Raw genomic sequence first — 22,049 nt, forward strand, 5'->3', positions numbered from 1 at the left:
AATTATAGCTAACGCGGTCCGTTTTTATAAGTACTTTAATCGTGGAAAAGGATTTATTGATCTGTATAGTCAATAAAAAGATATCCCAAAATAATCTCTATATTCGCATTCGGTCGGTAAAAACATACCTCCAGCATCCCCTTAAAAAAGAATGCAGATCTTTGTTTTCAATTTCATTTTGTTTGTGTGTTGCTGCATTTATCAAGAGAATTAAAGATCGTTCTATGATATCAGGATATAGTTTATCTTGATAAAAAAGTATAAGTAATTAAATTATATAATTAATTTATAATTATAAAAATATTAAATTATTTAATTAATTAAAATATAAATAATGTTGCAGTGAATATACATATTAGTGTATATTGTATACATATGCGATAACTTGATTCTTAAAAAAAATATACAATTTATTGAACGTATTTTCAATAAAATAATTATAGAGTCCTTCTAATTTTGATATTCCGTGCATACTTTCACGAATCTAAAGTATCGCGAATAATAATTAAAAATAGAATATATATCCTTTAAAGGAGATACACATATATGTTTTTTTTTTCCGTGTGAGTAATTTCTTAAATTTACTTATAGGATATATTTGTGTGCAAAAAAATTAAATACATTAATGCGGAAATATATTAAAATATTTGAAAAAAATATAAAATAACATAAAATAGATATAAATATAATAAATAAAATAAAATAATATACATAATATATATATATAAATGCTTTACACATATACATATGTATATAAGAATATATAATATTATTTTAATAAGGAAATGTGTGTGTGTGTGTGCATACATTTAATAAAAAGAAATGCTTACAATTAGTAAGGAGAAAATTAATTATTAGTATTATTAATGTACTTTTGATAGTTACATGAATTAATTGGTTACTTTTTAACAAAAACGTTTTATATTTTTATGAGAAAACAGATGCTGATTAATTAATCTCGTAATTCTCAGAATTTTTAAAAAATTCTTTCCTAGATGTATCTATCAAGTCGATTTTAAATAAATTGTCAAATAAATTTGTCAAAGACTAGAATCATTCGATTAGCCATTATAACATGTGATTTTTTTATCGAATCTTAGTGTACTATAGTTTTAATTTCATAAAAGAAGGGGAAAAAATCATCGAAATTGGAAAACAATAGGTGCAAACAATAAGATTAATGTGTGTTTCTTAAATATCGCACTGACCGTATAGTTTTGTTTTTATCATTCATCCGGGAGTATATTGTCGAAATGCTCATTATGTAACGAAGGAAGCGGGTTGGTATTACAAATTTAAAGGAAACGTAGAACAATAGTGGAACTGCTCTCACGTTGGCACGTAAAATCGGCATAGGAAACATTCGAATCGACGTAACATCGTAATGTTACGTCAAAAATTGAAACAGAGGAAATTCTTAAGTATTTCAATAAGAATATATAATCATCGTTTACTTTTACACCAAACGTGATATTTTTCGTTAACGTTTTGATCTCGCCTCGCGTTGATTTGGCAATTAATGGCAATTCTGAAGCAATATGTACTTGCAAAATGTATGTCAAGGATTTTTTATTTCTAATTCTGTTATATCAAATACATAAGTAGACAAAATATACACCGTTATAAACTTTTAACTTTTTGAATTTCTTCTACAAAAGAAATAATTTACACCGTTAGTAATATTTTAATACCTTTAGCTTTAAGTATATTATTGCTTAAAGAATCAAATTTAATCATTAAAACTTGTATATGATATAATTTTATTAAATTTCAAGATGTAAACAATTTTACAAACTTGGTATTAATATGTATAAGGCAATTTTTATGATTCTTCTGATTTTGTTATACACGTAAATTAAAGATTCGTAACAATTTGTATATACTTTTGCTTACAGAGTACGTCTACGGAATAGATCATGATTTACAAGCGAGAGCGCGTTCGGCCATCGAAGCGGAGAGATTTACCTATCGATCGTAAGTTATTTAGAAGATAGATGTTTGCAGAGAGATCGTTGTCACATGTTGACATTAAATTTTATTAAAAATGAAAAAAAACGCGTATATTCTCAAGTCATGTCGATTAACAATGTAATACGATTTGCTTCACTTTCACGAAATCGTGCCGATGCAAAATTTCGCAAAAGTGATCTTTATATAATCCACCTATTTCAATATAAAATTCACGATAGAAGGAATTCCGAAGATCGAAGCAAGCGCCGCCGAATGTATAATGAAGTTGGGTCACGATCGGACCGAAAAAGAAAAAAAGGATGCCATTGTAAGCGTCAAGGACAGACAGATTTCTCTCTCTCTCTCTCTCTCTCTCTCTCTCTCAACCATCCACGGATGAAAATTGGTCACAGTTTAAAATCGAAAGAAATGCAGTGGTTAAACTAATCAGGACAAAGAAAAAAGAATACTATGAAAATATGATAGATCATAACAAGGGAAATCCGACATCTATGTGGAAAACCTTAAAAGAAATAATAAGGGCGAACCAACGGGTACAAAAAAAATAGAGAATATAGATTTTGAAATATTAGATAATACTGAAGGGTGCAATATAGCTAATAAATTTAATTTATATTATATACAGAGTATTGAGAACATAGTAAAATCTATAAGTAGAGATAAGTTAGGAAGTCCAGGTAAAAGAATTATTTTTGTTATTGAAAGCGAGGGAATAATGGAAAATTTTGAGATGATTAGAATAGAGCATTTACAAAAAATTGTTATGGAACTACCAAAAAAGAAAGGCACGGAGGAGGGATTAACTAGTGATATACTTAAAGCAGTATTTTATGTAATAAAAGAGGAATTTATTGATATAATAAATAACTCTTTGAGGGAAGGTTGCTGTCCAGAAGGTTGGAAAACGTCTACGATAATACCGATTCCAAAAATAGAAAAAGCCAGAAAAGCAAGTGAATTTAGGCCTATTAATATGTTACCAATATTCGAGAAAGTATTAGAATTAGTAGTTAAAAAGCAAATTGAGGCGTATTTAGAAGATAACTGTATTATAACAGAACATCAGTCAGGTTTTAGAAAACAGTATTCGTGTGAAACAGCGATTCAAACAGTCATTGACGAATGGAAACTGGTAGTTAGTGAGGCAAAAATGGTGGGGGTAATTTTCATGGATCTCAAGCGAGCATTTGAAACGATAGATAGAGAAAGACTGTTAGAGAAATTATATCAATACGGAATTAGAGGAACAGCTTTAGAATGGTTAAGATCATATTTAAAGAATAGAACACAGCAGGTACGATTTAACAATGAATGGCCTGCATTATTGGCCTCAGAATATGGAGTACCACAGGGATCTGTATTAGGACCTTTGTTATTTATAATATATATAAACGATATAATTAAAGTCTGTCCGGAGGGATGTAGTATAAAAATGTTTGCAGACGATACGCTAGTGTATGTGACTGGAGGGAGTAGTGCGGAATTAGAAAGAAAAATGAATATGGCATTTGTTACAGTGGAAAGATGGATGAATACAAATAAGTTAAAAATGAACGCAGGGAAAACGAAATATATGATAGTTCGAAGTGTACGAAAAGAACTGAGAGGTAACATTACACTGAAATGTTTGGATGGAACGGAGATAGAGCGTGTGGAAAGAATGAAATATCTAGGCATAATTATTGACGATAGATTAAGATTTAAGGACCACTGTGATTATATGCTAAAGAAAATAGGGAAAAAAGTGAGTTTTTTAAATAGAATAGGTAACTACATATCGGCATACACTAGATGTATTATATATAAGTCAATCATAGCGCCTCACTTTGAGTATTGTGCGACGCTGTTAATTGATATGGGAGAAACACAACTGAATGAATTGCAAAAAGCGCAAAACCGGGCCATGAGGGTCATATTGCAATGTGATAGATATACCAAAGTGGAGAGTATGCTGCAAGCGCTGCAGTTTATGTCCATAAGACAGAGGCTGAATTATAATGTATGTATATTTATCTTTAAGATTTTAAAGAATATGTTACCGGATCAATTAAGAAATAAGTTAACAATAGTGGGAAAAGAGAATGAAAGACAGACACGGCAAGCTGGGGACATTGTGGTACAATTTCGTAGGACAACGAGTGCACAGAAGAGTATGTTTTATGAGGGAGTGAAAATGTACAATGCCTTACCAGCTGAAATAAGACGAATCGAAGAACTGGAAGCGTTGAAGCGAGAGTTAAAGGAGTATATTGTAATTAATGTAAATTAGACTTGTATTTTACAAATAGCTGAGAAAGCTAATAAATATCAATCAATCAATCTATAATTGATGAGAAATTGATTTTCTGATTCGCAAAAAAGGGGTGTTTGTCTTTTAACCGGATGTAATTTCTCTATAATTTATGCAAGACGTCGCATTAGGGAATAAGGATTATAAAACTATCTGTATTAATACTGCGGTATCAGTTTTTTTTTCTGAATCTCTGACATTTGTAAACCAACAACATTTGAATAGAATATAATGTATGTATTAACGCAATAACAGCTTTATAAAAAGATATTCGTATATTATATCTGATTCATAATTTCTTCACATATATGTATACTTTTATACAAGATTAAGTATTTACTTGGAATATTAAAATATTTAAGTGATAAAAAATATAAATCAGTTTAAACTGTAGTATTATATATAAATATCGTAAGAGTAAATATACATTGGAGCTTTGCGAATGATTTCGGTAATTATACGGTAAACGTGTGACTACAATATAAATGATAATGAGTATATAAATGTGTGTGATAATGTGTATACTTTACGTCATGTTAAATACCGCAAAGAGTATGTTGATTTTTACAAAAAAATATCCTTTGAATTCGCTCGATGTATCCCTTGTAGAAAGGTTGAGAGAAATAGGGAGAGAGAGAGAGAGAGAGAGAGAGAGAGAGAGAGAGAGTGAAAAAAGAAAATTTCATAAAAATTTTATAAAAAATTTCGAAAAACGTAAAAATATATTTATTAATATTAATTAATAATCATATATGTGTCAGTGATATTTACAGGAATTAGTCAGACAGTTGGCGCGCCAATAATTTGCATAATGTTTTATGATTAAATATTTATTAACAGCAATTAGCGCACGTACACACATATACGCACACACACGAACGCATGTAGGCATACACGTATAACATACGCATATAACGTGAAATTATAAAGAATACAGATGAAGGCACAATTCCGAGAATGCAATCTGTTGGCATCGATATGAAAATATTAAGATATCGAATATTTTTTGTTTGTAAAATAAACAAGGTAGCACGTGTTGATATTTTAATAATTTGAAATATATATAGTAGATGTATAATGGTTTTTCATTCGTAAAAATTTGAACAAAATCATTGTTAGCCTGGTTAAACAGTATTGGTCATCTGTTTACAAGAATGAGTGGATTTTAACATTTTTCAGAAAAGAAAGTGATTTTTTACGATAATACTTGCGATTTATTTGCTATTTGCTAGCGGTGATCATGTACCGCTAATAACAAAAAAGCCATCAAATACATATACGTATATGTTCTTTCTCTTTTCCATACGAATAATGATCTGCCATGATACAGGAGAGATAAACTGTTATTTTCGAGAGTAATACAGTTTATTTTAAATACTATGTAAGAAAAAAAGGAGAAAATATTGCAATCGTTATTTTTCACGATTGATTGAAAAAGCAGTTTAGCATTCTTTAAATAACCGCGTGTTTCAAATTAAAAACAAAAAAAAAGAATAACTCGTACATCAGTAGCTTTATCGGCTTTTTTAAACGAGACAAAACGGGTTTCTCGCTTATTGATTTGACAATTGTCGCACGCGTTGGAATAGGTTAATGGCTCTGACAGAATAACGAACGGTAATTATGGTCAAAGCATCTCGCAATGTCTATACGTATACACGTTACACGCTACTCTTGTGACCGACAGCCTTCTCGAGGTCGAGGAAAGGGAACACACTGCCGGCAATGGTCGTACGAGAAATCTTCCTCGTGACTGAAATGCCGACGCTGATCGGTACCTACCTTTCCTCGACCATGAAAGTAAAAGCGCGCGCCGAGCGCGAAAAAAAAGAGGGAAATGGAGCAGGAAGAACGTCCGACTTCTAGTGGGATTGTGTTCTTCTACATCAAAGCGAAGGGCGCATGCGGATCCCGGAAGATGGAAAAGAGAAATTTGTTGGCTCGTGTTTTACGCTGCCGAATGACAAATTTCGATATAAACAGTGCAAAAAATATATGAACACTAATTTTATTCGTTACACATAAATATAAAAGTTTTTTTATTTAGCTGATTTAATTGATTTTTATTCTGTTATCAAAGTAGTGATGACTCTGCTGCAAAATGCATTTTTGCTACGAAATAGCAAAATATCTTTTTCCATTTCTCATACAGAATCCAGAAATAATTTTAATTTCAGACATAGCATTGCAATGATGGAAATAAGGAGAAAAGGGAAAAAAGAAAAAAGGATTTGTTAAAGAGTGAATAATAGATTAAAAAATAGCTGTACACATTATGTTGACAAAAATTACTATTCAGAAAAAATCAATATGATTGTATATAATGTCCCGATATTAGGTATAAGTAATTTTAATATTTCCAGTAGTAATAAACTCTAATATATAATAAGCGTTGAAATTGCTAGTAATATTTTTGTGTATGACTTTTAGAGTATACATGTCTACGGTGTTTTGTCCAGAGTATTTTAATTTTTCAAAAAGAAATACATTAATCGAATAATATTCGCCAATTCTTACTATACGGAAACTTGTATATTTATATGGATTTCGCTCGATGATATCATTCGATTAGGTATATTGATTATATTTATTGATTTATTTGATTATTTATTCAGAAATTGCTGAAATTGCGCGATTTTCTTTTCTTTCTAGGCGCGCAAATAGGATACAGGCAGTCAATACGGCTTGCAGAATTCGATCGGAAAGGCCGTGTCCTCCAAGCAAGTACAGAACACCCTCCGGTGCTTGCAATAATGTGAGACATCCTGCTTGGGGTGCCAGAGGTTCACCGTTCCTCAAATTATTACCGTCAGCGTATTCGGATGGTAAGGAAAGCACGTGCCATATTTTTATCGGTCTTTTACGTGGCCTTTCTCTAAAGCTGCAATGTCCTTTCGCACACACATGATGTTAAATATCAATTTAAATACAGTCTTTTCAATAAAATTTTTGCGTATACAATGATTCTATATGAATAGATTCTAAATATTAATTAACTGTCATTTGTGCATGAAAAGAAATTTCAAAGATTTAAATTTCTTTTCATGCACGAATGACAGTTAATTAATATTTAGAATCTATTCATATAGAATCATTGTATACGCTTATTCTAGTATTTTCAATTTACAATTAATAGAGTTTCTCCGCGATTGTTATATTGAGAGAGAAAAATAAATATTAAGACGTTGTGAGTACGCATATACATATGTATATTTGTGTGTATGCGTTGAGACAAATTAATAATCGTGTATATATAATGATACTTTGTTCCAAAGATTTTCATTTTGATAAAAATTAATTAAATATTTACGAGATTGGGTCTAAGCATTGTAATATCGTTAGTATTCCCGCGATTGCGTGACTCCGGGTATCGAGAATGGAAAGTGAAAATTGGAACGCGCGTGCTAGCTTAACGTTGCACGAGAGCGAGCCTAGATCCATTTCGACGAGCTCGTCGGCACGGTCGACACGGCCGACACCGACACGGAGCCTTCGGGCCTTAGAAAATGCGGGTTAGCATGCGGGAAGGCGCGCGTGTCCGCTCTCGGGGTTCGGGGGCTCGAGGGTCCGCTCCGTTGAAATAGAGAGTTCCGCGAGTAGGTCCCTCCCACTTCGTTCGCGTATACGTTAATTGCGACATCGGGGGCTCGCGAACACTTGCAAACACTTGCGAACATTAATATAAAATAATAGAGAATTCCACTTGCGAGCCACTTGCGAGCCACTTGCGATCCTACGTGCCAGCTGTTACGGGGGGGTTCGCTGTTTATTTTTCTCTCTTTTATTTTTTCCTGAAAAAAGACTCCTTTCATTTTGATCATTTTTTTCTTTAGCTCCGCCCTGCGCTTTTTCACCGCGGTACAAGTATCGATTTGTTTCGCTGTCGATCTCTCTCGTTCTAATACTTGTTTCTCACATATACATAGGCATGTATATAAAACACTTTATCCCAATTTTTTACATATTTTTTTTTTAATTATGGCGCAATCATCATTTTTTACACGTATGACACATTTAGAAATAAGCATAAAAAATAATTTTTTTTTCTTGTTTCTTGCAATATATTAATTTTTACATATATGTATATACGTACAATAGCGTTTAATATATTAAAGAGAGAAATCAAATACTCGGTGCCATGTAAAATAAATGAATGAAACGTGCAAACATAATGCCTCTATATATGCCGAATCAGACTTACAATGCTGCAATTATCAATGTTAATATAGTCGATATTATCAGGAGAGAATATCATAGGATATTCCAACTAACTCCAATTAACTGGGTCTTTCGGTATGTTTTTGCGATAATTGGGCAAAAATTAAATCAAACTCTCGAATTATCCGGGATCAGACTTTCAGCGATATCTAACTACGTGTAGAAAGAGAGGGAAAGGCAGACAACTGCGGCGCCCATCTCCGGGAAAAGAATCCAAACGAAAATATAAAAGTGAGGAGACCGAAGAAAGTGACTGTGGTCTTCTTGGTTGCCAGACGGTTCCTTTCAACGTCACTGACCCCAAAATACCTCAATGGTCATTGAACGTCTTTCTGTAAATTTTCATTGCGTTTTTACGCTAGAGTGATCATCCGAGAAGATGGGCCTTGTCATGTATTGCGAGAAGAAAAATTATCTTGGAGATATTCCAAAGAATCAATCTTATAATATTATATACATATATTTATAATACAATTGATTCTTTGAAATATTCAAGATCATTTTCGGAAATTGCGCCGCTATTTGAACACGCGGAAATACTACGGCAGACATATGATTATATGTAAAAAGAAATTGTCACATATTTGTGCGCGCGTCCTTATAAACATGCGTAAATAGGAACAAGAGGACGCGACCTATTAAAACATTTTTCTTTTCAAATATTTGCAATATTCTTTCAACGTTCGCGAAATAAATGAATCCTTCGCTAATGAGAGTGATGAGCGCAAAAGAAAAGAAAAGAACAATTATTTATTAAACGCTGTCATCGATCGTCACCGATCCACGAGCAAGAACGAAACGTCGCCGTCGCCTTCGAGTCGTCGTCGCGCGCGATGTTAACGAATGAAAGGACCGCGTTGATTGTGTAGGAAGAAACTGCGGCACTGTGTAACACTTACTGCGTGGTCATTAAGGAGCGACGCCTGTGCGTAACCATGACACAGAATTTTGACATACATTATTGTACTTTTCGAGACCCCACAAAGAGCCGCCTTCTCGTCAGTAGCATTCATCATGAATCATCATGCTCGCGCTCGCATACAAAACGTGAAGCATTATCAATTTTGTGTAATTTTATCAATTAATAGACTGTTTAAAAAAATCGTAATCTTTCAAAGCTGTTTGTGATTATTGACTTGATATAGAAAGTTTTTGACTGTAAAAATGTCTAATTTCTTTTTGTCGTTGATTGCGTAGATGAAATAACTCAATGTGGTGTGTATCTTTGAGAAAATTAATTTTATAAATTAAAAAATTAATAATGTCTTTTGTATCACTTTTAAACTTGCATAATTTATATCAATATAGATTGTTGAAAACTATATCATTATATTAATAAAAACATTATATCTTATTTTAAATAAAATATAATAGGAGAGAGAGAGAGAGAGAGAGAGAGAGAGAGAGAGAGAGAGAGAAAATATAAAATAATATACATATTCATATAGCCAAAATATTAACAATTGAGAAATTAATAGCACGTATTTTTTCTACGTTAAATTTGCATAAATTTCAATAACATTATTCTATAAATTAAAAAAATCTTTTTATCGGCTCTCAGTATTTAATAACTAAAATGTGATTCTTAAAATCGGCCACAGAGCCATTATTCTATAACTCAACGAAATAGTTTCAAATGGCTCAAGAGAGTATATACATTGTATATACATACATATAAAAGTAAAGAGTAGATACATATATATAATATTTTATTTAAGAATATACATTTATATCATATATATTTTTAAAATTTATTTTTTAATAAAAAATAATTTGGATTTAACAATTATCCAAACCTATTTTGCTTTAATTTTTTATTTTTTTCGCTTACTTATAGAGAGTATGAATAATTAATATAAAAATGTATTTAAATCCCTTATTAATATCGTTTATTCTTACGAGGAGAGAGTCGCTATCTCCTCAATAGCACTATCTATCTAAAGAAGAAATCGCTCTTTTGCTAGTAGAATATAAAAATAAAATAAATCCAGTAATCGAATAAAAGTTGTTTATTCGGAAAATACATTTCCTATTACAACTGAAATTCTGTATCTAGGTTTATATTATACGAGTTTTATTTTAAGTCTTAAAATTTGAACGGATGTTTATTATAATATTTTATGATTTTTCGTTATTTGCTATAATTTTTTGATTAAAAAATATATTTTTTAATAATATTCAAATTTATAATAATTTAAAAACATTTTTGGAATGTTATTTGCTTATGAAAATAATAATATTTATATTATTAATGTACACATATATATGTATATATACATAAAATGTATGCGTATATTATAATTGAATGATATCAAGCATCTGTAATGTGATATTTTCAGAAAATGATAAATTTTTGATAAATTTATCTCGCTTGCATTTTTTTTGTATCAGGCATCTCGAGACCACGTCAATCCGTCAGCAGTCATAGCTTACCTACATCGAGCGACGTCATCTCCAGCGTTTTGACATTCATTCCAGAGGTAGGAAGTCACGAGGGTCTGACGAGTCTCTCTGCAGTTTGGTCGGAGCTGGTACTCCAAGATATCGTTGCTACAGTGCATCCCGTGGGTCCCGAAGATAAATGTTGCACGTCCGAGCAACGCCATCCGGAGTGCTACGAGATGCGCGACGAGAAATTTGGTTGCAAACGCTATTGGCGATCAGTACCAAGTTTGACAGTGTACGGTTGTCAATTCGAGACGAGAGAGCAGATGAATGGCGTTTCGGCGTATCTAGATGGTTCTGGTATCTACGGCGTCACCGACGACAAGCTGCATTTGTTGAGAACGTACGACGACGGCAAGGTGAATTTGAACGCTTGCAAAGGATGTAACGAAACCGATCGAGATGCGCTCGACCTGCTGCATCAGATTCTCCTGCGCGAGCATAATCGCGTAGCGGAGAAATTGGCGGAGGTGAACGTGCACTGGGACGATTCAAAAGTGTTTCTGGAGGCGCGTCGCATTGTCGTGGCGCAGCTGCAGCACGTCACCTTCAACGAATACATACCGGCGATATTGAGAGAAACCGCGCTGGTCGATCCCGAGCTTAGACCGCTCGCGAACGGCTTTTATGCCGGTTATTCGTCGTCCAACAAGGCAGGCACGTATCACGCTGTAGCTCTGACAGCTCTGCGTGCTCTCGCGTGGACCCGCGCTGATAAAAAAGACAGCATCGAAGATCATGCAACCGCGTCGGCCAATCGAGTTGGTTTTGCAGCTGCGTCGGACGCGGCTGTTTGGTCTGTGCACGCGGCGCGGGATCACGGAGTACCTGGATATGTCAAATTTCTGACCGACTGTTTAGGAGAGACTGTTAAGGTAAGTTTGATAACAAAAATATACACTTTGTAATCGTACATTTTGTATCGTTACTTTTTTCTTTTCTTTTCAATTTTAAATTTCAATTTTGATTAAACCTTTAGTTGAAAAATTGACCATCCCTTTTCTAAATTGTTTTACTAATTGTAAGTAACCAAGTTCTAAAACTTGCCTTGAAAAAATTAGTTTTGAGCAAAATATTATTTTCACAAAAATTGTGTAAAGTAATTATTTGAAAATTTGCTTCAATACAGATCGAAAACTTTACGAATCTGGCGCGAGTAATGCGAGTCGAACACGCGCAGCTGCTGAGCCGGATTTACATGAATCCAGAAGACGTGGATCTCATTGTGGGTGGGATCCTGGAAACTCCGGTCACTGGGGCCGCGGTCGGACCAACGTTCGAGTGTCTTCTTAAAAAGCAGTTTGCGACGATAAGAAATTCCGATCGCTTCTGGTACGAGAATGATATTCCACCGTCGGGATTGACGACGGCGCAACTGGCCGAGATCAGGAAGGTGTCTCTTGCTGGCATTATATGTGTCAACACGGACATCCGCAGGATACAGCCGAGGATGTTTATCCGACAGGATCCATACCTGAATAGCAAGATCAATTGCGAGCAGTACGAATCGTTGAGTGTCGCGGCGTGGATCGAGGAACCATTACCACTTCCTGTGATGCAGCACAACTTGATAAACACGAACACGTACGAACCAACGCGACCCGTGCCGGAAATTAGTCCAGAAGTGCTCGCCGCCGCGGTGAAGAGAGCGGAGAAAGAGCTAATTGAGCGTAAGCAGCTAGAATACAATGCTTGGCTGGAGCAGAGAGTCGTCGATCCGAAATCGGCTGCCGGAACTGCGGCCAGCTTTTCCAAGGCTAATAAAGATGCTCTGCTACTTGCTAATTCATCCATCATGTACGAGTTGGCCACGAACGAAATTTTGAACAACATACACGATCTTCGACGCAAGAAACGCCAAGTCTTTGACAATACGGAGAATGTTTTGGGATTTCCCAACGCAAACGAATTCTCCGATTTGCTGCAAAACGTCGACATCTCCGGCTTTCTGAATCATCATCATAAGCCGACCAATCATGAGGAGGTGCAGTGTCCCGTAGACGACTCTCCATGCGACCCTACCACGCCCTACCGGACTTTATCAGGTCATTGCAACAATCTGCGTAATCCCAGTCTCGGTAAATCGTTGACGACTTTCGCTCGTCTATTGCCGCCCGCTTACGAGGATGGCGTTTCTAAACCGAGAAGCACTTCCGTTACCGGCGCACCGCTACCGAATCCCCGAGTAATCTCCACCGTAATCCATCCCGATATCTCGAATTTGCACAATCGCTACACGTTGATGGTGATGCAGTTTGCGCAGTTTTTGGATCACGATATAACGATGACACCCATACACAAGGGCTTCGCGGAATCGATTCCCAGTTGTCGATCATGTGATTCGCCACGTACCGTTCATCCCGAATGCAATCCGTTTCCAGTGCCGCCGGGTGATCACTTCTATCCTACCGTGAATGTTTCGTCGGGCGCACGTATGTGTTTCCCGTCGATGAGATCGCTGCCGGGCCAGCAGCACCTGGGACCGCGCGAACAGGTGAATCAGAATACGGGTTTCCTAGACGCGTCGGTGGTTTACGGTGAAAATTCTTGTATTTGTAATATCCTGCGCGGTTTCAACGGCCGCATGAACATCACGGTGAATTCGAGACGCGGTAAGGACCTGCTGCCACAATCAACGACGCATCCGGAATGCAAAACCCGATCAGGATATTGCTTTATCGGCGGTGACGGCCGCGCTTCGGAGCAACCGGCATTGGCTGTCATGCACACTATGTGGGTGCGTGAACACAACCGAGTTATGGAAGGCTTGCGGCAGGTAAATTTCCTCTTTTTTTCTTTTTTATTTATTTTTTTTTCTTATGCGAATATATTTCCAATTAAGACCATGTGCAAAAAATAATAACACTAAATAAAAAAAAATAAAAAAATAAAAAAATATATATATATATATATATATATATACATATATATATAGATAAATAATTAAATATAAACTAAAAAAATTTAGAAAAAAGGTATCAATAAATACGTAGATTGATATTGGGGGTTTAAAAATTCTATGCGACACTAGTGGTGGTCGCGTGAACTATCATTAATGGCCACCGCGAATGTACATCTAACATTAATTAAGAGTTATTTATCTGGTATTTACTCTGAAAAAAATGATTCTGATGTCAAGACACTTGTTTGTAGACATAAGGAATATAAATCTATTTTTTCTTGACTTTTCATAGTTACACCGCACATAATCATGCCGGAATTTATAACATTCTGGCCTTCGATCATATTCCTTGATGAAGGCGTAGCTTTTGTGTAATTACAGAGTGTGTTTAGCCGCAATGACAACATCTTTTTCATTAAAAGAATTTTATTTTGTTATGATTTAATATATTTAAACTGTTGCTGTTGTATATTCGCGGCGGCCATATTTGTTTTATTTCAATAGCGCCTCCCTTACCGCGGTGGACGTTTTCTTCGCCAATACGATATATATATTGCAACTAGAGACGAAACAATAGATTATTCGATTTTTTTTGATGTTATATCTCTATACATTCTGCAATACACTATTCAAACTGTTGCCAACACTTATTTATACATTTTATCAGTTAGGCATAATGTTTGTCTTTCTCTCTCTCTCTCTGACTAATATATAATATTTCTTAAACAGACGAATCTCCACTGGGACGGTGAGAAGCTGTTCCAAGAGACGCGACGCATCATTAGTGCTATGCTGCAGCATATCACGTATAATGAGTTTCTGCCGAGGATCCTTGGCTGGAATGCCGTTAGTCTGTATGGTCTGAAATTGTTGCCTCAAGGTTACTATAAAGAATATTCGCCTACCTGCAATCCTAGTGTGCTCAACGAATTTGCCACCGCGGCCTTCCGGATCGGCCACTCGTTGCTACGACCGCATTTGCCACGTATGGACCGCAACTATCAGAACATCGATCCGCCCATTCTATTGCGCGACGGATTTTTCAATCCAGACATGCTTTATCAGGAAAATATGATAGACGAGATGATATGCGGTTTGATGGCCACACCGATGGAAACATTAGACCAATTTATCACCGGCGAGGTAACCAATCATCTGTTTGAGCAACATGGTATACCGCATTCTGGCGTGGATTTGATAGCTCTGAACATTCATCGCAGTCGCGATCATGGATTACCATCGTACAATCATTATAGAGCGCTCTGTAATCTGAAGAAGGCAACCACATTCGAGGATTTGTCCAGGGAAATGGCGCCGGAAGTGATTGCGCGCCTGAAGCGTATATACGCTTCCGTGGACGACATCGATCTGTTTCCAGGTGGTATGAGTGAACGACCACTTCAAGGCGGTCTAGTTGGACCCACCTTCGCATGCATCATCGCCATTCAGTTCAGACAATCGAGGAAATGCGATCGTTTTTGGTATGAGACGGATGATCCAAATATCCGCTTCACTGAGCATCAGTTGGCAGAAATCCGCAAAACCACCTTGTCCAAGGTGATGTGCGAGAACATGGATCATCAGATGGATATGCAAAGGGCGGCGTTTGATCTACCCAGTAATTTTTTGAATCCGCGTGTACCCTGTAGCTCCATGCCCCATATGGACTTTTCTGCCTGGCGGGAGACCAGACACGGTTGTCAAATTGGTGGAAGAAACGTCGCTGTTGGCGAGTCCGGCTTTCCTACACCTTGCACCAGTTGCGTTTGCACTGCCGAAGGCGTAAGTATATTCCCCGGATGAAAAGAAATATATGTACAATTTCGTTTAAATTTTAATAATCGATAAGCAGCGAAAAAGAGGTTTATATTCACAATGATAAAATACAATAATTTAAATAAAAAAGAATCTTTTTTAAGAACATAAGAGATATTGAAAATTAAGAGTAGCAGAGAGCCATTAAAAGTCAAATCGCGCATGTTGGTGCGCCAAAAGATTTATGTTAATAATATACATATACATACGTGATTGCTCGCTAAATCTATTTTTTGTTAGGATATGTCCGATGATCTTTATTTTAATTTTTCTTTTTTATCAAAGCATCGAGCACTTTGCTATCATTCGACTCATTATCCACTGCTAATGAGGTAATGCAAAATCACAAAAGAGAGACAGATTTTTCTCTCGTATTTCAGACGCAATGTGCTTCGCTGAGGGTCACGGATTGCAACCAACTTCTACGAGAAGCTTCTCGAGAAGCAATCTTGCGTGACGACGTATGTACCGCTCAATGTGGTTTCGTCCTAGCAGCCACAGAGTCTTCCGCGAGACTACAACAATTCACCACGCCCAGTAGCTCTGGTTTCCCCGGTTTTCCGCCGCACACGAACAACTTGAGAAGTTCACCGACGCCGGCTTCATTCAACGGTTTTAAACTGCCTGATCTTTCGCAGTTTATTGGTTGAGTCACAAGAGATAGGAAGACTTAAAACTCATTTACTGATTATTGTATTGTATGCAGAGAACACACTGCCTCTTTCCTTTGAGAGACTGTACGACAATGCGATCCTAAAATATCATAACCGGTTGTTCGTACTCCAGTTCAATACTTGAGAAAAAAAACTCAAGGAGAGAGGAGAAAGAGAGAAAGAGAGAAAAAGCGGGAGAGCACGTCTTGAATGTAATGCAAGACATTTATCGAAAGATAAAAGATAGAGTACCTGTCGGCGTGTAAATATAGATGATAAGACGTAAAAATTTAATTTATCGGAGAAAAATGAGATCGCATCGTCGAAAAATAAGAAAATAAAAGAGAGCGGGAAGACATACAAACGCACGGGATATGAAACTTCTCAAACGAGGAATATTGCGTTAAATAAACGCATAAACGAGAAATTAAGACGGACGACTCGCGATAAATTATTGTGTTGTATGTACATTGTAGTAATGTTACGTTACCGCGGAAACTAGGATCGAAAAGGTACGTATATAAGACAAATCGGGATGGACGCGCCATGTCATGTACTGCGCGGCACGTGTTGGCGCCACTTCATACGTTTTGATGGATGGAATCGCCACAAAAATAAAAAAATGGAAATAAACGTTCGTTTTAAACTTGTCTTTCTTTCTCTCATTACATCTCTATGTAATTTTGTATTATAATAATGTGAAATGTATAATGTTAATAAATGTTAATTTCTTTTTTTTTTCGTCGTTTTTTTGTAATATAAATAGCGATCGTGCGCACGTGTGCCTTTATGGATCTTAAAGATTGGTCTTTTCACTTTTTGTCTTACTAATTTGAAAAAAAGCAAGACCTCGGTGAAGGCCAACGACTACTTTCTAAGAGGATACATTATTTACAGGGAATTTATGCGGCAAACAATAGCCCATAAAAAAAATATTCAACGTCTTTCATTTACAGGAGGTTCATCCACTCGATAAAGTTTGGTCCAACGTGTCTTTTTTTTGGACTTTTGAAAAACGTCCGAAGATTTTCTTGCTTCTCAAAGGTTTAAATTTAATTGGCAGGAACTTCTTGTTTATTAATAACCATGGCGGCGTTTTCTTGTATCACAGGCGTCTGCTCTATGCAACGCCACAGTCCGTAGGTTTTGCCGATTATTGTCTGCCATAATCTCAAGGTACCGTCCTCGGATCCGCTGGCGTACAATTCACCGTCCGGTGAAAAACGTACACAGTGTACAGGTCCAAAATGTCCTTTGAACGATTCTAAGAACACAAATTTTATTATATACAGTTATCTCACACACACACACACACACGCGCGCGCACGCACGAACACTCTATTAAAAAGGACTTCAAAATTTAAAAATATGACAAATCTTACCTAGTTCTGCTCCTGTATTATAGTCAAACTTGTACATTTTAAAATCTTCCCCACAGCAAACAAACATACTACAATCTGGATGCAAGCCGGCACTATTAACTTGAGTTGGAACCGTAAATTCTTTTATCTTGGTTAATCTGATAAATTTAAAAATTAATAAAATTATATTTTCATATATGAAAATGTATCATTAATTTTTATTATGTCAATAGATAATAACAATATATAATTTAATATTGTTGTTTGTAGAATAAAGGAAAAATGTACATACTCTTTACTATTCCAGAAGGTAACAATATTAGAGTGAGTTGTAGTAATGATGTTTCCATCTCTGGATACCTCCATGGAACTTGGAATTGCAGGAAAATCTAATCTCTTAATCTCCTGTCCACTATTTCTGTCCCACACTCTCAATGTCTTATCATCTGCACAAGTAATTAAGGCAGAGTTATTATCAAAGAACGTGACATGTCTAATACCATTTGCGTGACCTGAAAAAATCTATAAAAGAAAAAATATATTGCTTTAGGTGTTTTAATATTAGTAATTTTAATTTATTGTTATTAGTTTATATAACGTTATTTACTTGTGGAGTTGCTTCTGGTTTATTAAGGTCATAAATGCGCACGATCTTTTCATTAGAGCCAGTACATAGATAATTGGAATCGGTACTAAAGTTGACCGATTTAACTATATGCTTGTGCTGAAAAGAATATATTTCTTCTCCCTTAATTGCATCCCAGACTTTAGCATTGAAATCAGCTGCACCAGTTGCAGCTCGAGTAGCCTGTGGATTTAATGCTACACCCCATACTGCTCCTTTATGTCCTTCAAATGTACCGATCCAATCTCCAGTATCCCCTTGTCGCAACATAGGTTTGCCATCTGAAAGAAATTATTGTTCAAAAATATTTCATTATATATACATATGTACATATATGTATGTGTATGTGTGTGTGTGTTTTACAAAAGTAATTTTATTTATAATAAATAAATTATTATAAGTAAATATTCATTATACAAAATATAAAATATATATATAAACATGTGAGAAAAAATTTTTAAATCAATCTATTTTTAAGTAGATTCAGAAATATAATTTATTGTAATATATACACAGAATTATGTTACTTATTATAGAATTATGTTATTTATTATATGTCTTGATAATTTAATATCTTACAAAAACCATAAATATCATAAATATATTTTACTATTCTATAGAATATATAATATAGTGAAAAAATATTTTTTTTTTTAACCTTTTAAACTAATTTTAACTTAATCTGTATTTCTATTTTTTCATTTTGTAAATATGATTCTTTTGTGTAATTTGTATAAGTTATATATAGGGAAACCTTTTGATCAATCTCAATTAAGGTATAGTCGTCATCAAATGCGTTGTATTGATGATGTGATTATGTTTACAGTATCGACAGAAGCAGATAATCTCGTATATGCGCACAATCTGATCTTGAAATATATATAAATTCTCTTCGAACTTATTGCGCGAAGAGAAGTAAATAAGTGGGTAGGAAGAGAGCACACACACACACCACACACGTCAAAGAGCACGCGACATCTAACCTCGAAGTTGCGGAGCCTTGGACGGCCAGAAAGAATTGGGCCAAGGTGATCGAGAATCGAACATGCGATCGAAAGAAAAAAAATCACAAGGTGCGACAGACAGCCTTATTCCACGCGACATATTTTTAACATTACCTTTGCACGCCGAAATAAGATAGTATCCGGATTCGGTGACTTCGGAAAAGGCAAGATGAACCACGGGCCTCGTGTGTCCGCTACACGTTAGAGGTGTTTGTCGTAGATTGGCCATCGTATTATCGTTTCTTCCTTACCTCTCACCGTCGTCGACGTGTTCGTCCACGACAGATACTTGTAACGTTTGTACAAAGAGCGTGTACGAACGGCGATATGTCTTCGCAAAAAGTCTCGCGAACGAGCCACCACGACTTTCAATATTTCTCCGCACGCACTCGACTACCGGACCTGTCACAATCACAAACCGTTACAGTAAGCGTAAAGCGTACGAAACTCAACTAACGGTCGCGGCTCGCGGCTGCTGACTGCGACCCGCTGCGGGCTGCGGCTGCGGCTATACCGATCGCCACGTATCGGCAAGTTCGGGTTCGGAATGCTCGTCACTCGTCGCTCGTCGCTCGTGCTCGTGCTCGTGATAGGAAGAGTTCGTCGCACGTGCGCGACCTCGTTGTTGCTGTCCTCGTCTTTCTTTGTCTATTCTCTTTTTTTGTCTGCCTTCATTTTCATTTCTATTCTTTCTTTTTCTCAAAGCATCGTGATTATTATTTATGCGGGAGAGAGAATAGCGTGAGTGAGAGTTCCAATTTTGTTTTGTAAATATATCTTTTGTTACATATATATATATATATATGCGTGTTGTACGCGCCAGAGGTTCAAATTGACGAGATCTTCAATCGGAATTTTTAAAAGATAAATATAAAATATATATATATTTATTATTACAACATATATATTTTTTATAATTGATACAACGAATACATTTCGCTTTTTGCTTTTCTAACTATTTTGTAATTGTAAAAGATTTTTAAAATTCTTATATTGTTAGACGATTTCTCATCTCCTTGAATTGCGACCATCTCCTTGAATTAAATAGTTCTTTCTTATTCTTTCCGTCTCTATATAAGTAACCTTTAAATACATTTCATATAGATCGTATGTTTTTGTAACGTGCATTCACTATCAATCAGTAATTAATCGATGTTCGAAGGATATGGAAGAAATATCGAAGAGAATTTTGAGTGCAAATAAATATATACATACATATATACCGGGTGTCCCATTTTAAAGGACCCACTCAAATATCTCAGAAACACTGCGTTAAATCGAAAAATGTTTCCTACAAAAGTTGTAGGGTTTCGACATAACATAGTAATATTCATATGACCTTGGGCGGCGCCTCCAAGGTCAAGTGAAGGTGAGAATGAATTTTTTAAATGGAAACCCATATTTTTTATTATAACATCTTTTTCTACTAATTAATTTGAACAACTTTTATCTGAAGCATTTTTTTATTTTCCTAATATTTTTTCTTCTTTTCAAAATTCATTCTCATGCTTTTTTAATCATCTCGATACGATGATTTTTCGCAGTTATTCGCATTTAAAGTAAAAAGTTGCCTTTTTATTCAAATGTGAATATCTCAGCGAAAAATCATCGTATCGAGATGATTAAAAAAGCATTTTAAAGAGGAGACTGTACTATTATATGCTTTTTATCCCATTAAGTTACGACATTTGGCTCACGCCATGTGCCGTGGTGAACTCGGACTATTATTTTTCAATTTTGCATGCTCTCGTTTTGTCATCCGCCATTTTCAATGAATTTATCTCGCAACATTAAAATAAATAGATTCTTAAAGTAGAGATTCCAAGTTTCATTTTCGTTTTTTATAAACCTTTCTATCTTTATTATTTACGAAGTTATTGTCATTTGAAATTTGATAATTTTTTCCCAAATTTTAAGTGTACCGCTTTTTTTTGGAGTGAGTGTATGATGGTATTAAAAAATATATATATGTATAATCAATATATATGTTAAATATGGTTAGTTCACACACAGTAGAGCTTCAGCTAGCGCTTTATTATTCTGCGAAAAATACGTCAAAAAAAGAAATTATAAAAGTTGAAATTTTTTACGAAAATCATGCAACATAATACACTTGTGCACTATATATACATATATATGTATATAACTTTATACATATTTATGTATATGTATATATTATATATGTGTATAATTTATTGATATATCATCATATGTCTCTCTCCTCCTTCCTCTCCTCTCTCTCTCTCGCCTACTACACACACACACGCGCGCGCGCGCCATGCACAAAAAAATATATATACATATTATATAATGTGTATATAATTATTATAATTGCAAAACAGGACTTCAGAGTATTAACGATCATCCCTACCATAAGCCGAAATAGCTCAGTTGGGAGAGCGTTAGACTGAAGATCTAAATGTCCCCGGTTCAATCCCGGGTTTCGGCATCGACATCTTTTTTTATACATTGATGGCGTATGACATGTTGAGAAGTGTAGAAAGTGACTGCAAAAATACAAAAATATATTTTTTATAAATATAAAGTGTTAAGATTTTTTAAATACAATATAATATACCTATGCTCTCTTTTTTGTACGTTACATATATTTCTTATTTTTTTGTCAAACCAGAACACAAAATAAAATAATTAATGTGTGTGCGTGCGCGCGCGTGCGTGTGTGTGTGTGTGTGTGTGAGGGGGGGGGAGAAAGGGGAAAAAGAATATTAGATTAAATTTTTATTTAAGAGTACAACGTACGATCA

At 35.2% G+C, this 22,049-nt stretch overlaps 2 protein-coding genes and 1 non-coding gene across 4 annotated transcripts in view; 2 read left to right on the forward strand and 1 right to left on the reverse strand.

Moving 5' to 3' along the window:
- The window catches only part of LOC145933136 (uncharacterized), a 51,630-nt gene extending 34,829 nt beyond the window's left edge, over positions 1 to 16,801 (forward strand). For both annotated transcript variants that reach the window (XM_083032650.1, XM_083032651.1), the window contains 6 exons: positions 1,896 to 1,974; positions 6,914 to 7,086; positions 10,871 to 11,799; positions 12,054 to 13,700; positions 14,556 to 15,608; positions 16,022 to 16,801. In XM_083032650.1, the coding sequence (XP_082888776.1) occupies positions 1,896 to 1,974; positions 6,914 to 7,086; positions 10,871 to 11,799; positions 12,054 to 13,700; positions 14,556 to 15,608; positions 16,022 to 16,291 (4,151 nt within the window). In that variant the 3' untranslated portion in view covers positions 16,292 to 16,801. The remainder of the gene's footprint in view (positions 1 to 1,895; positions 1,975 to 6,913; positions 7,087 to 10,870; positions 11,800 to 12,053; positions 13,701 to 14,555; positions 15,609 to 16,021) is intronic.
- Positions 16,802 to 16,929: 128 nt separating this feature from the next.
- Positions 16,930 to 19,797, reverse strand: Wmd (serine-threonine kinase receptor-associated protein wmd). Its single transcript, XM_083032652.1, has 5 exons — positions 19,399 to 19,797; positions 18,263 to 18,561; positions 17,948 to 18,177; positions 17,677 to 17,813; positions 16,930 to 17,558 (listed from the first exon to the last, which is right to left on the reverse strand). The coding sequence occupies exons 1-5, from the start codon at positions 19,511 to 19,513 to the stop codon at positions 17,347 to 17,349; spliced, it is 993 nt and encodes a 330-aa protein (XP_082888778.1). The 5' UTR covers positions 19,514 to 19,797; the 3' UTR covers positions 16,930 to 17,346.
- A 1,863-nt stretch (positions 19,798 to 21,660) lies between these two features.
- Trnaf-gaa (transfer RNA phenylalanine (anticodon GAA)) lies at positions 21,661 to 21,733 on the forward strand. The gene has a single exon. It is a non-coding gene; the product is annotated as a tRNA-Phe (tRNA).
- Positions 21,734 to 22,049: the final 316 nt, after the last annotated feature.

This window comes from Prenolepis imparis, unplaced genomic scaffold (assembly GCF_030444845.1).
Source record: "Prenolepis imparis isolate NDT839.2.m4 unplaced genomic scaffold, iyPreImpa1.0 SCAF_2, whole genome shotgun sequence".
Classification (NCBI taxonomy): domain Eukaryota; kingdom Metazoa; phylum Arthropoda; class Insecta; order Hymenoptera; family Formicidae; genus Prenolepis; species Prenolepis imparis.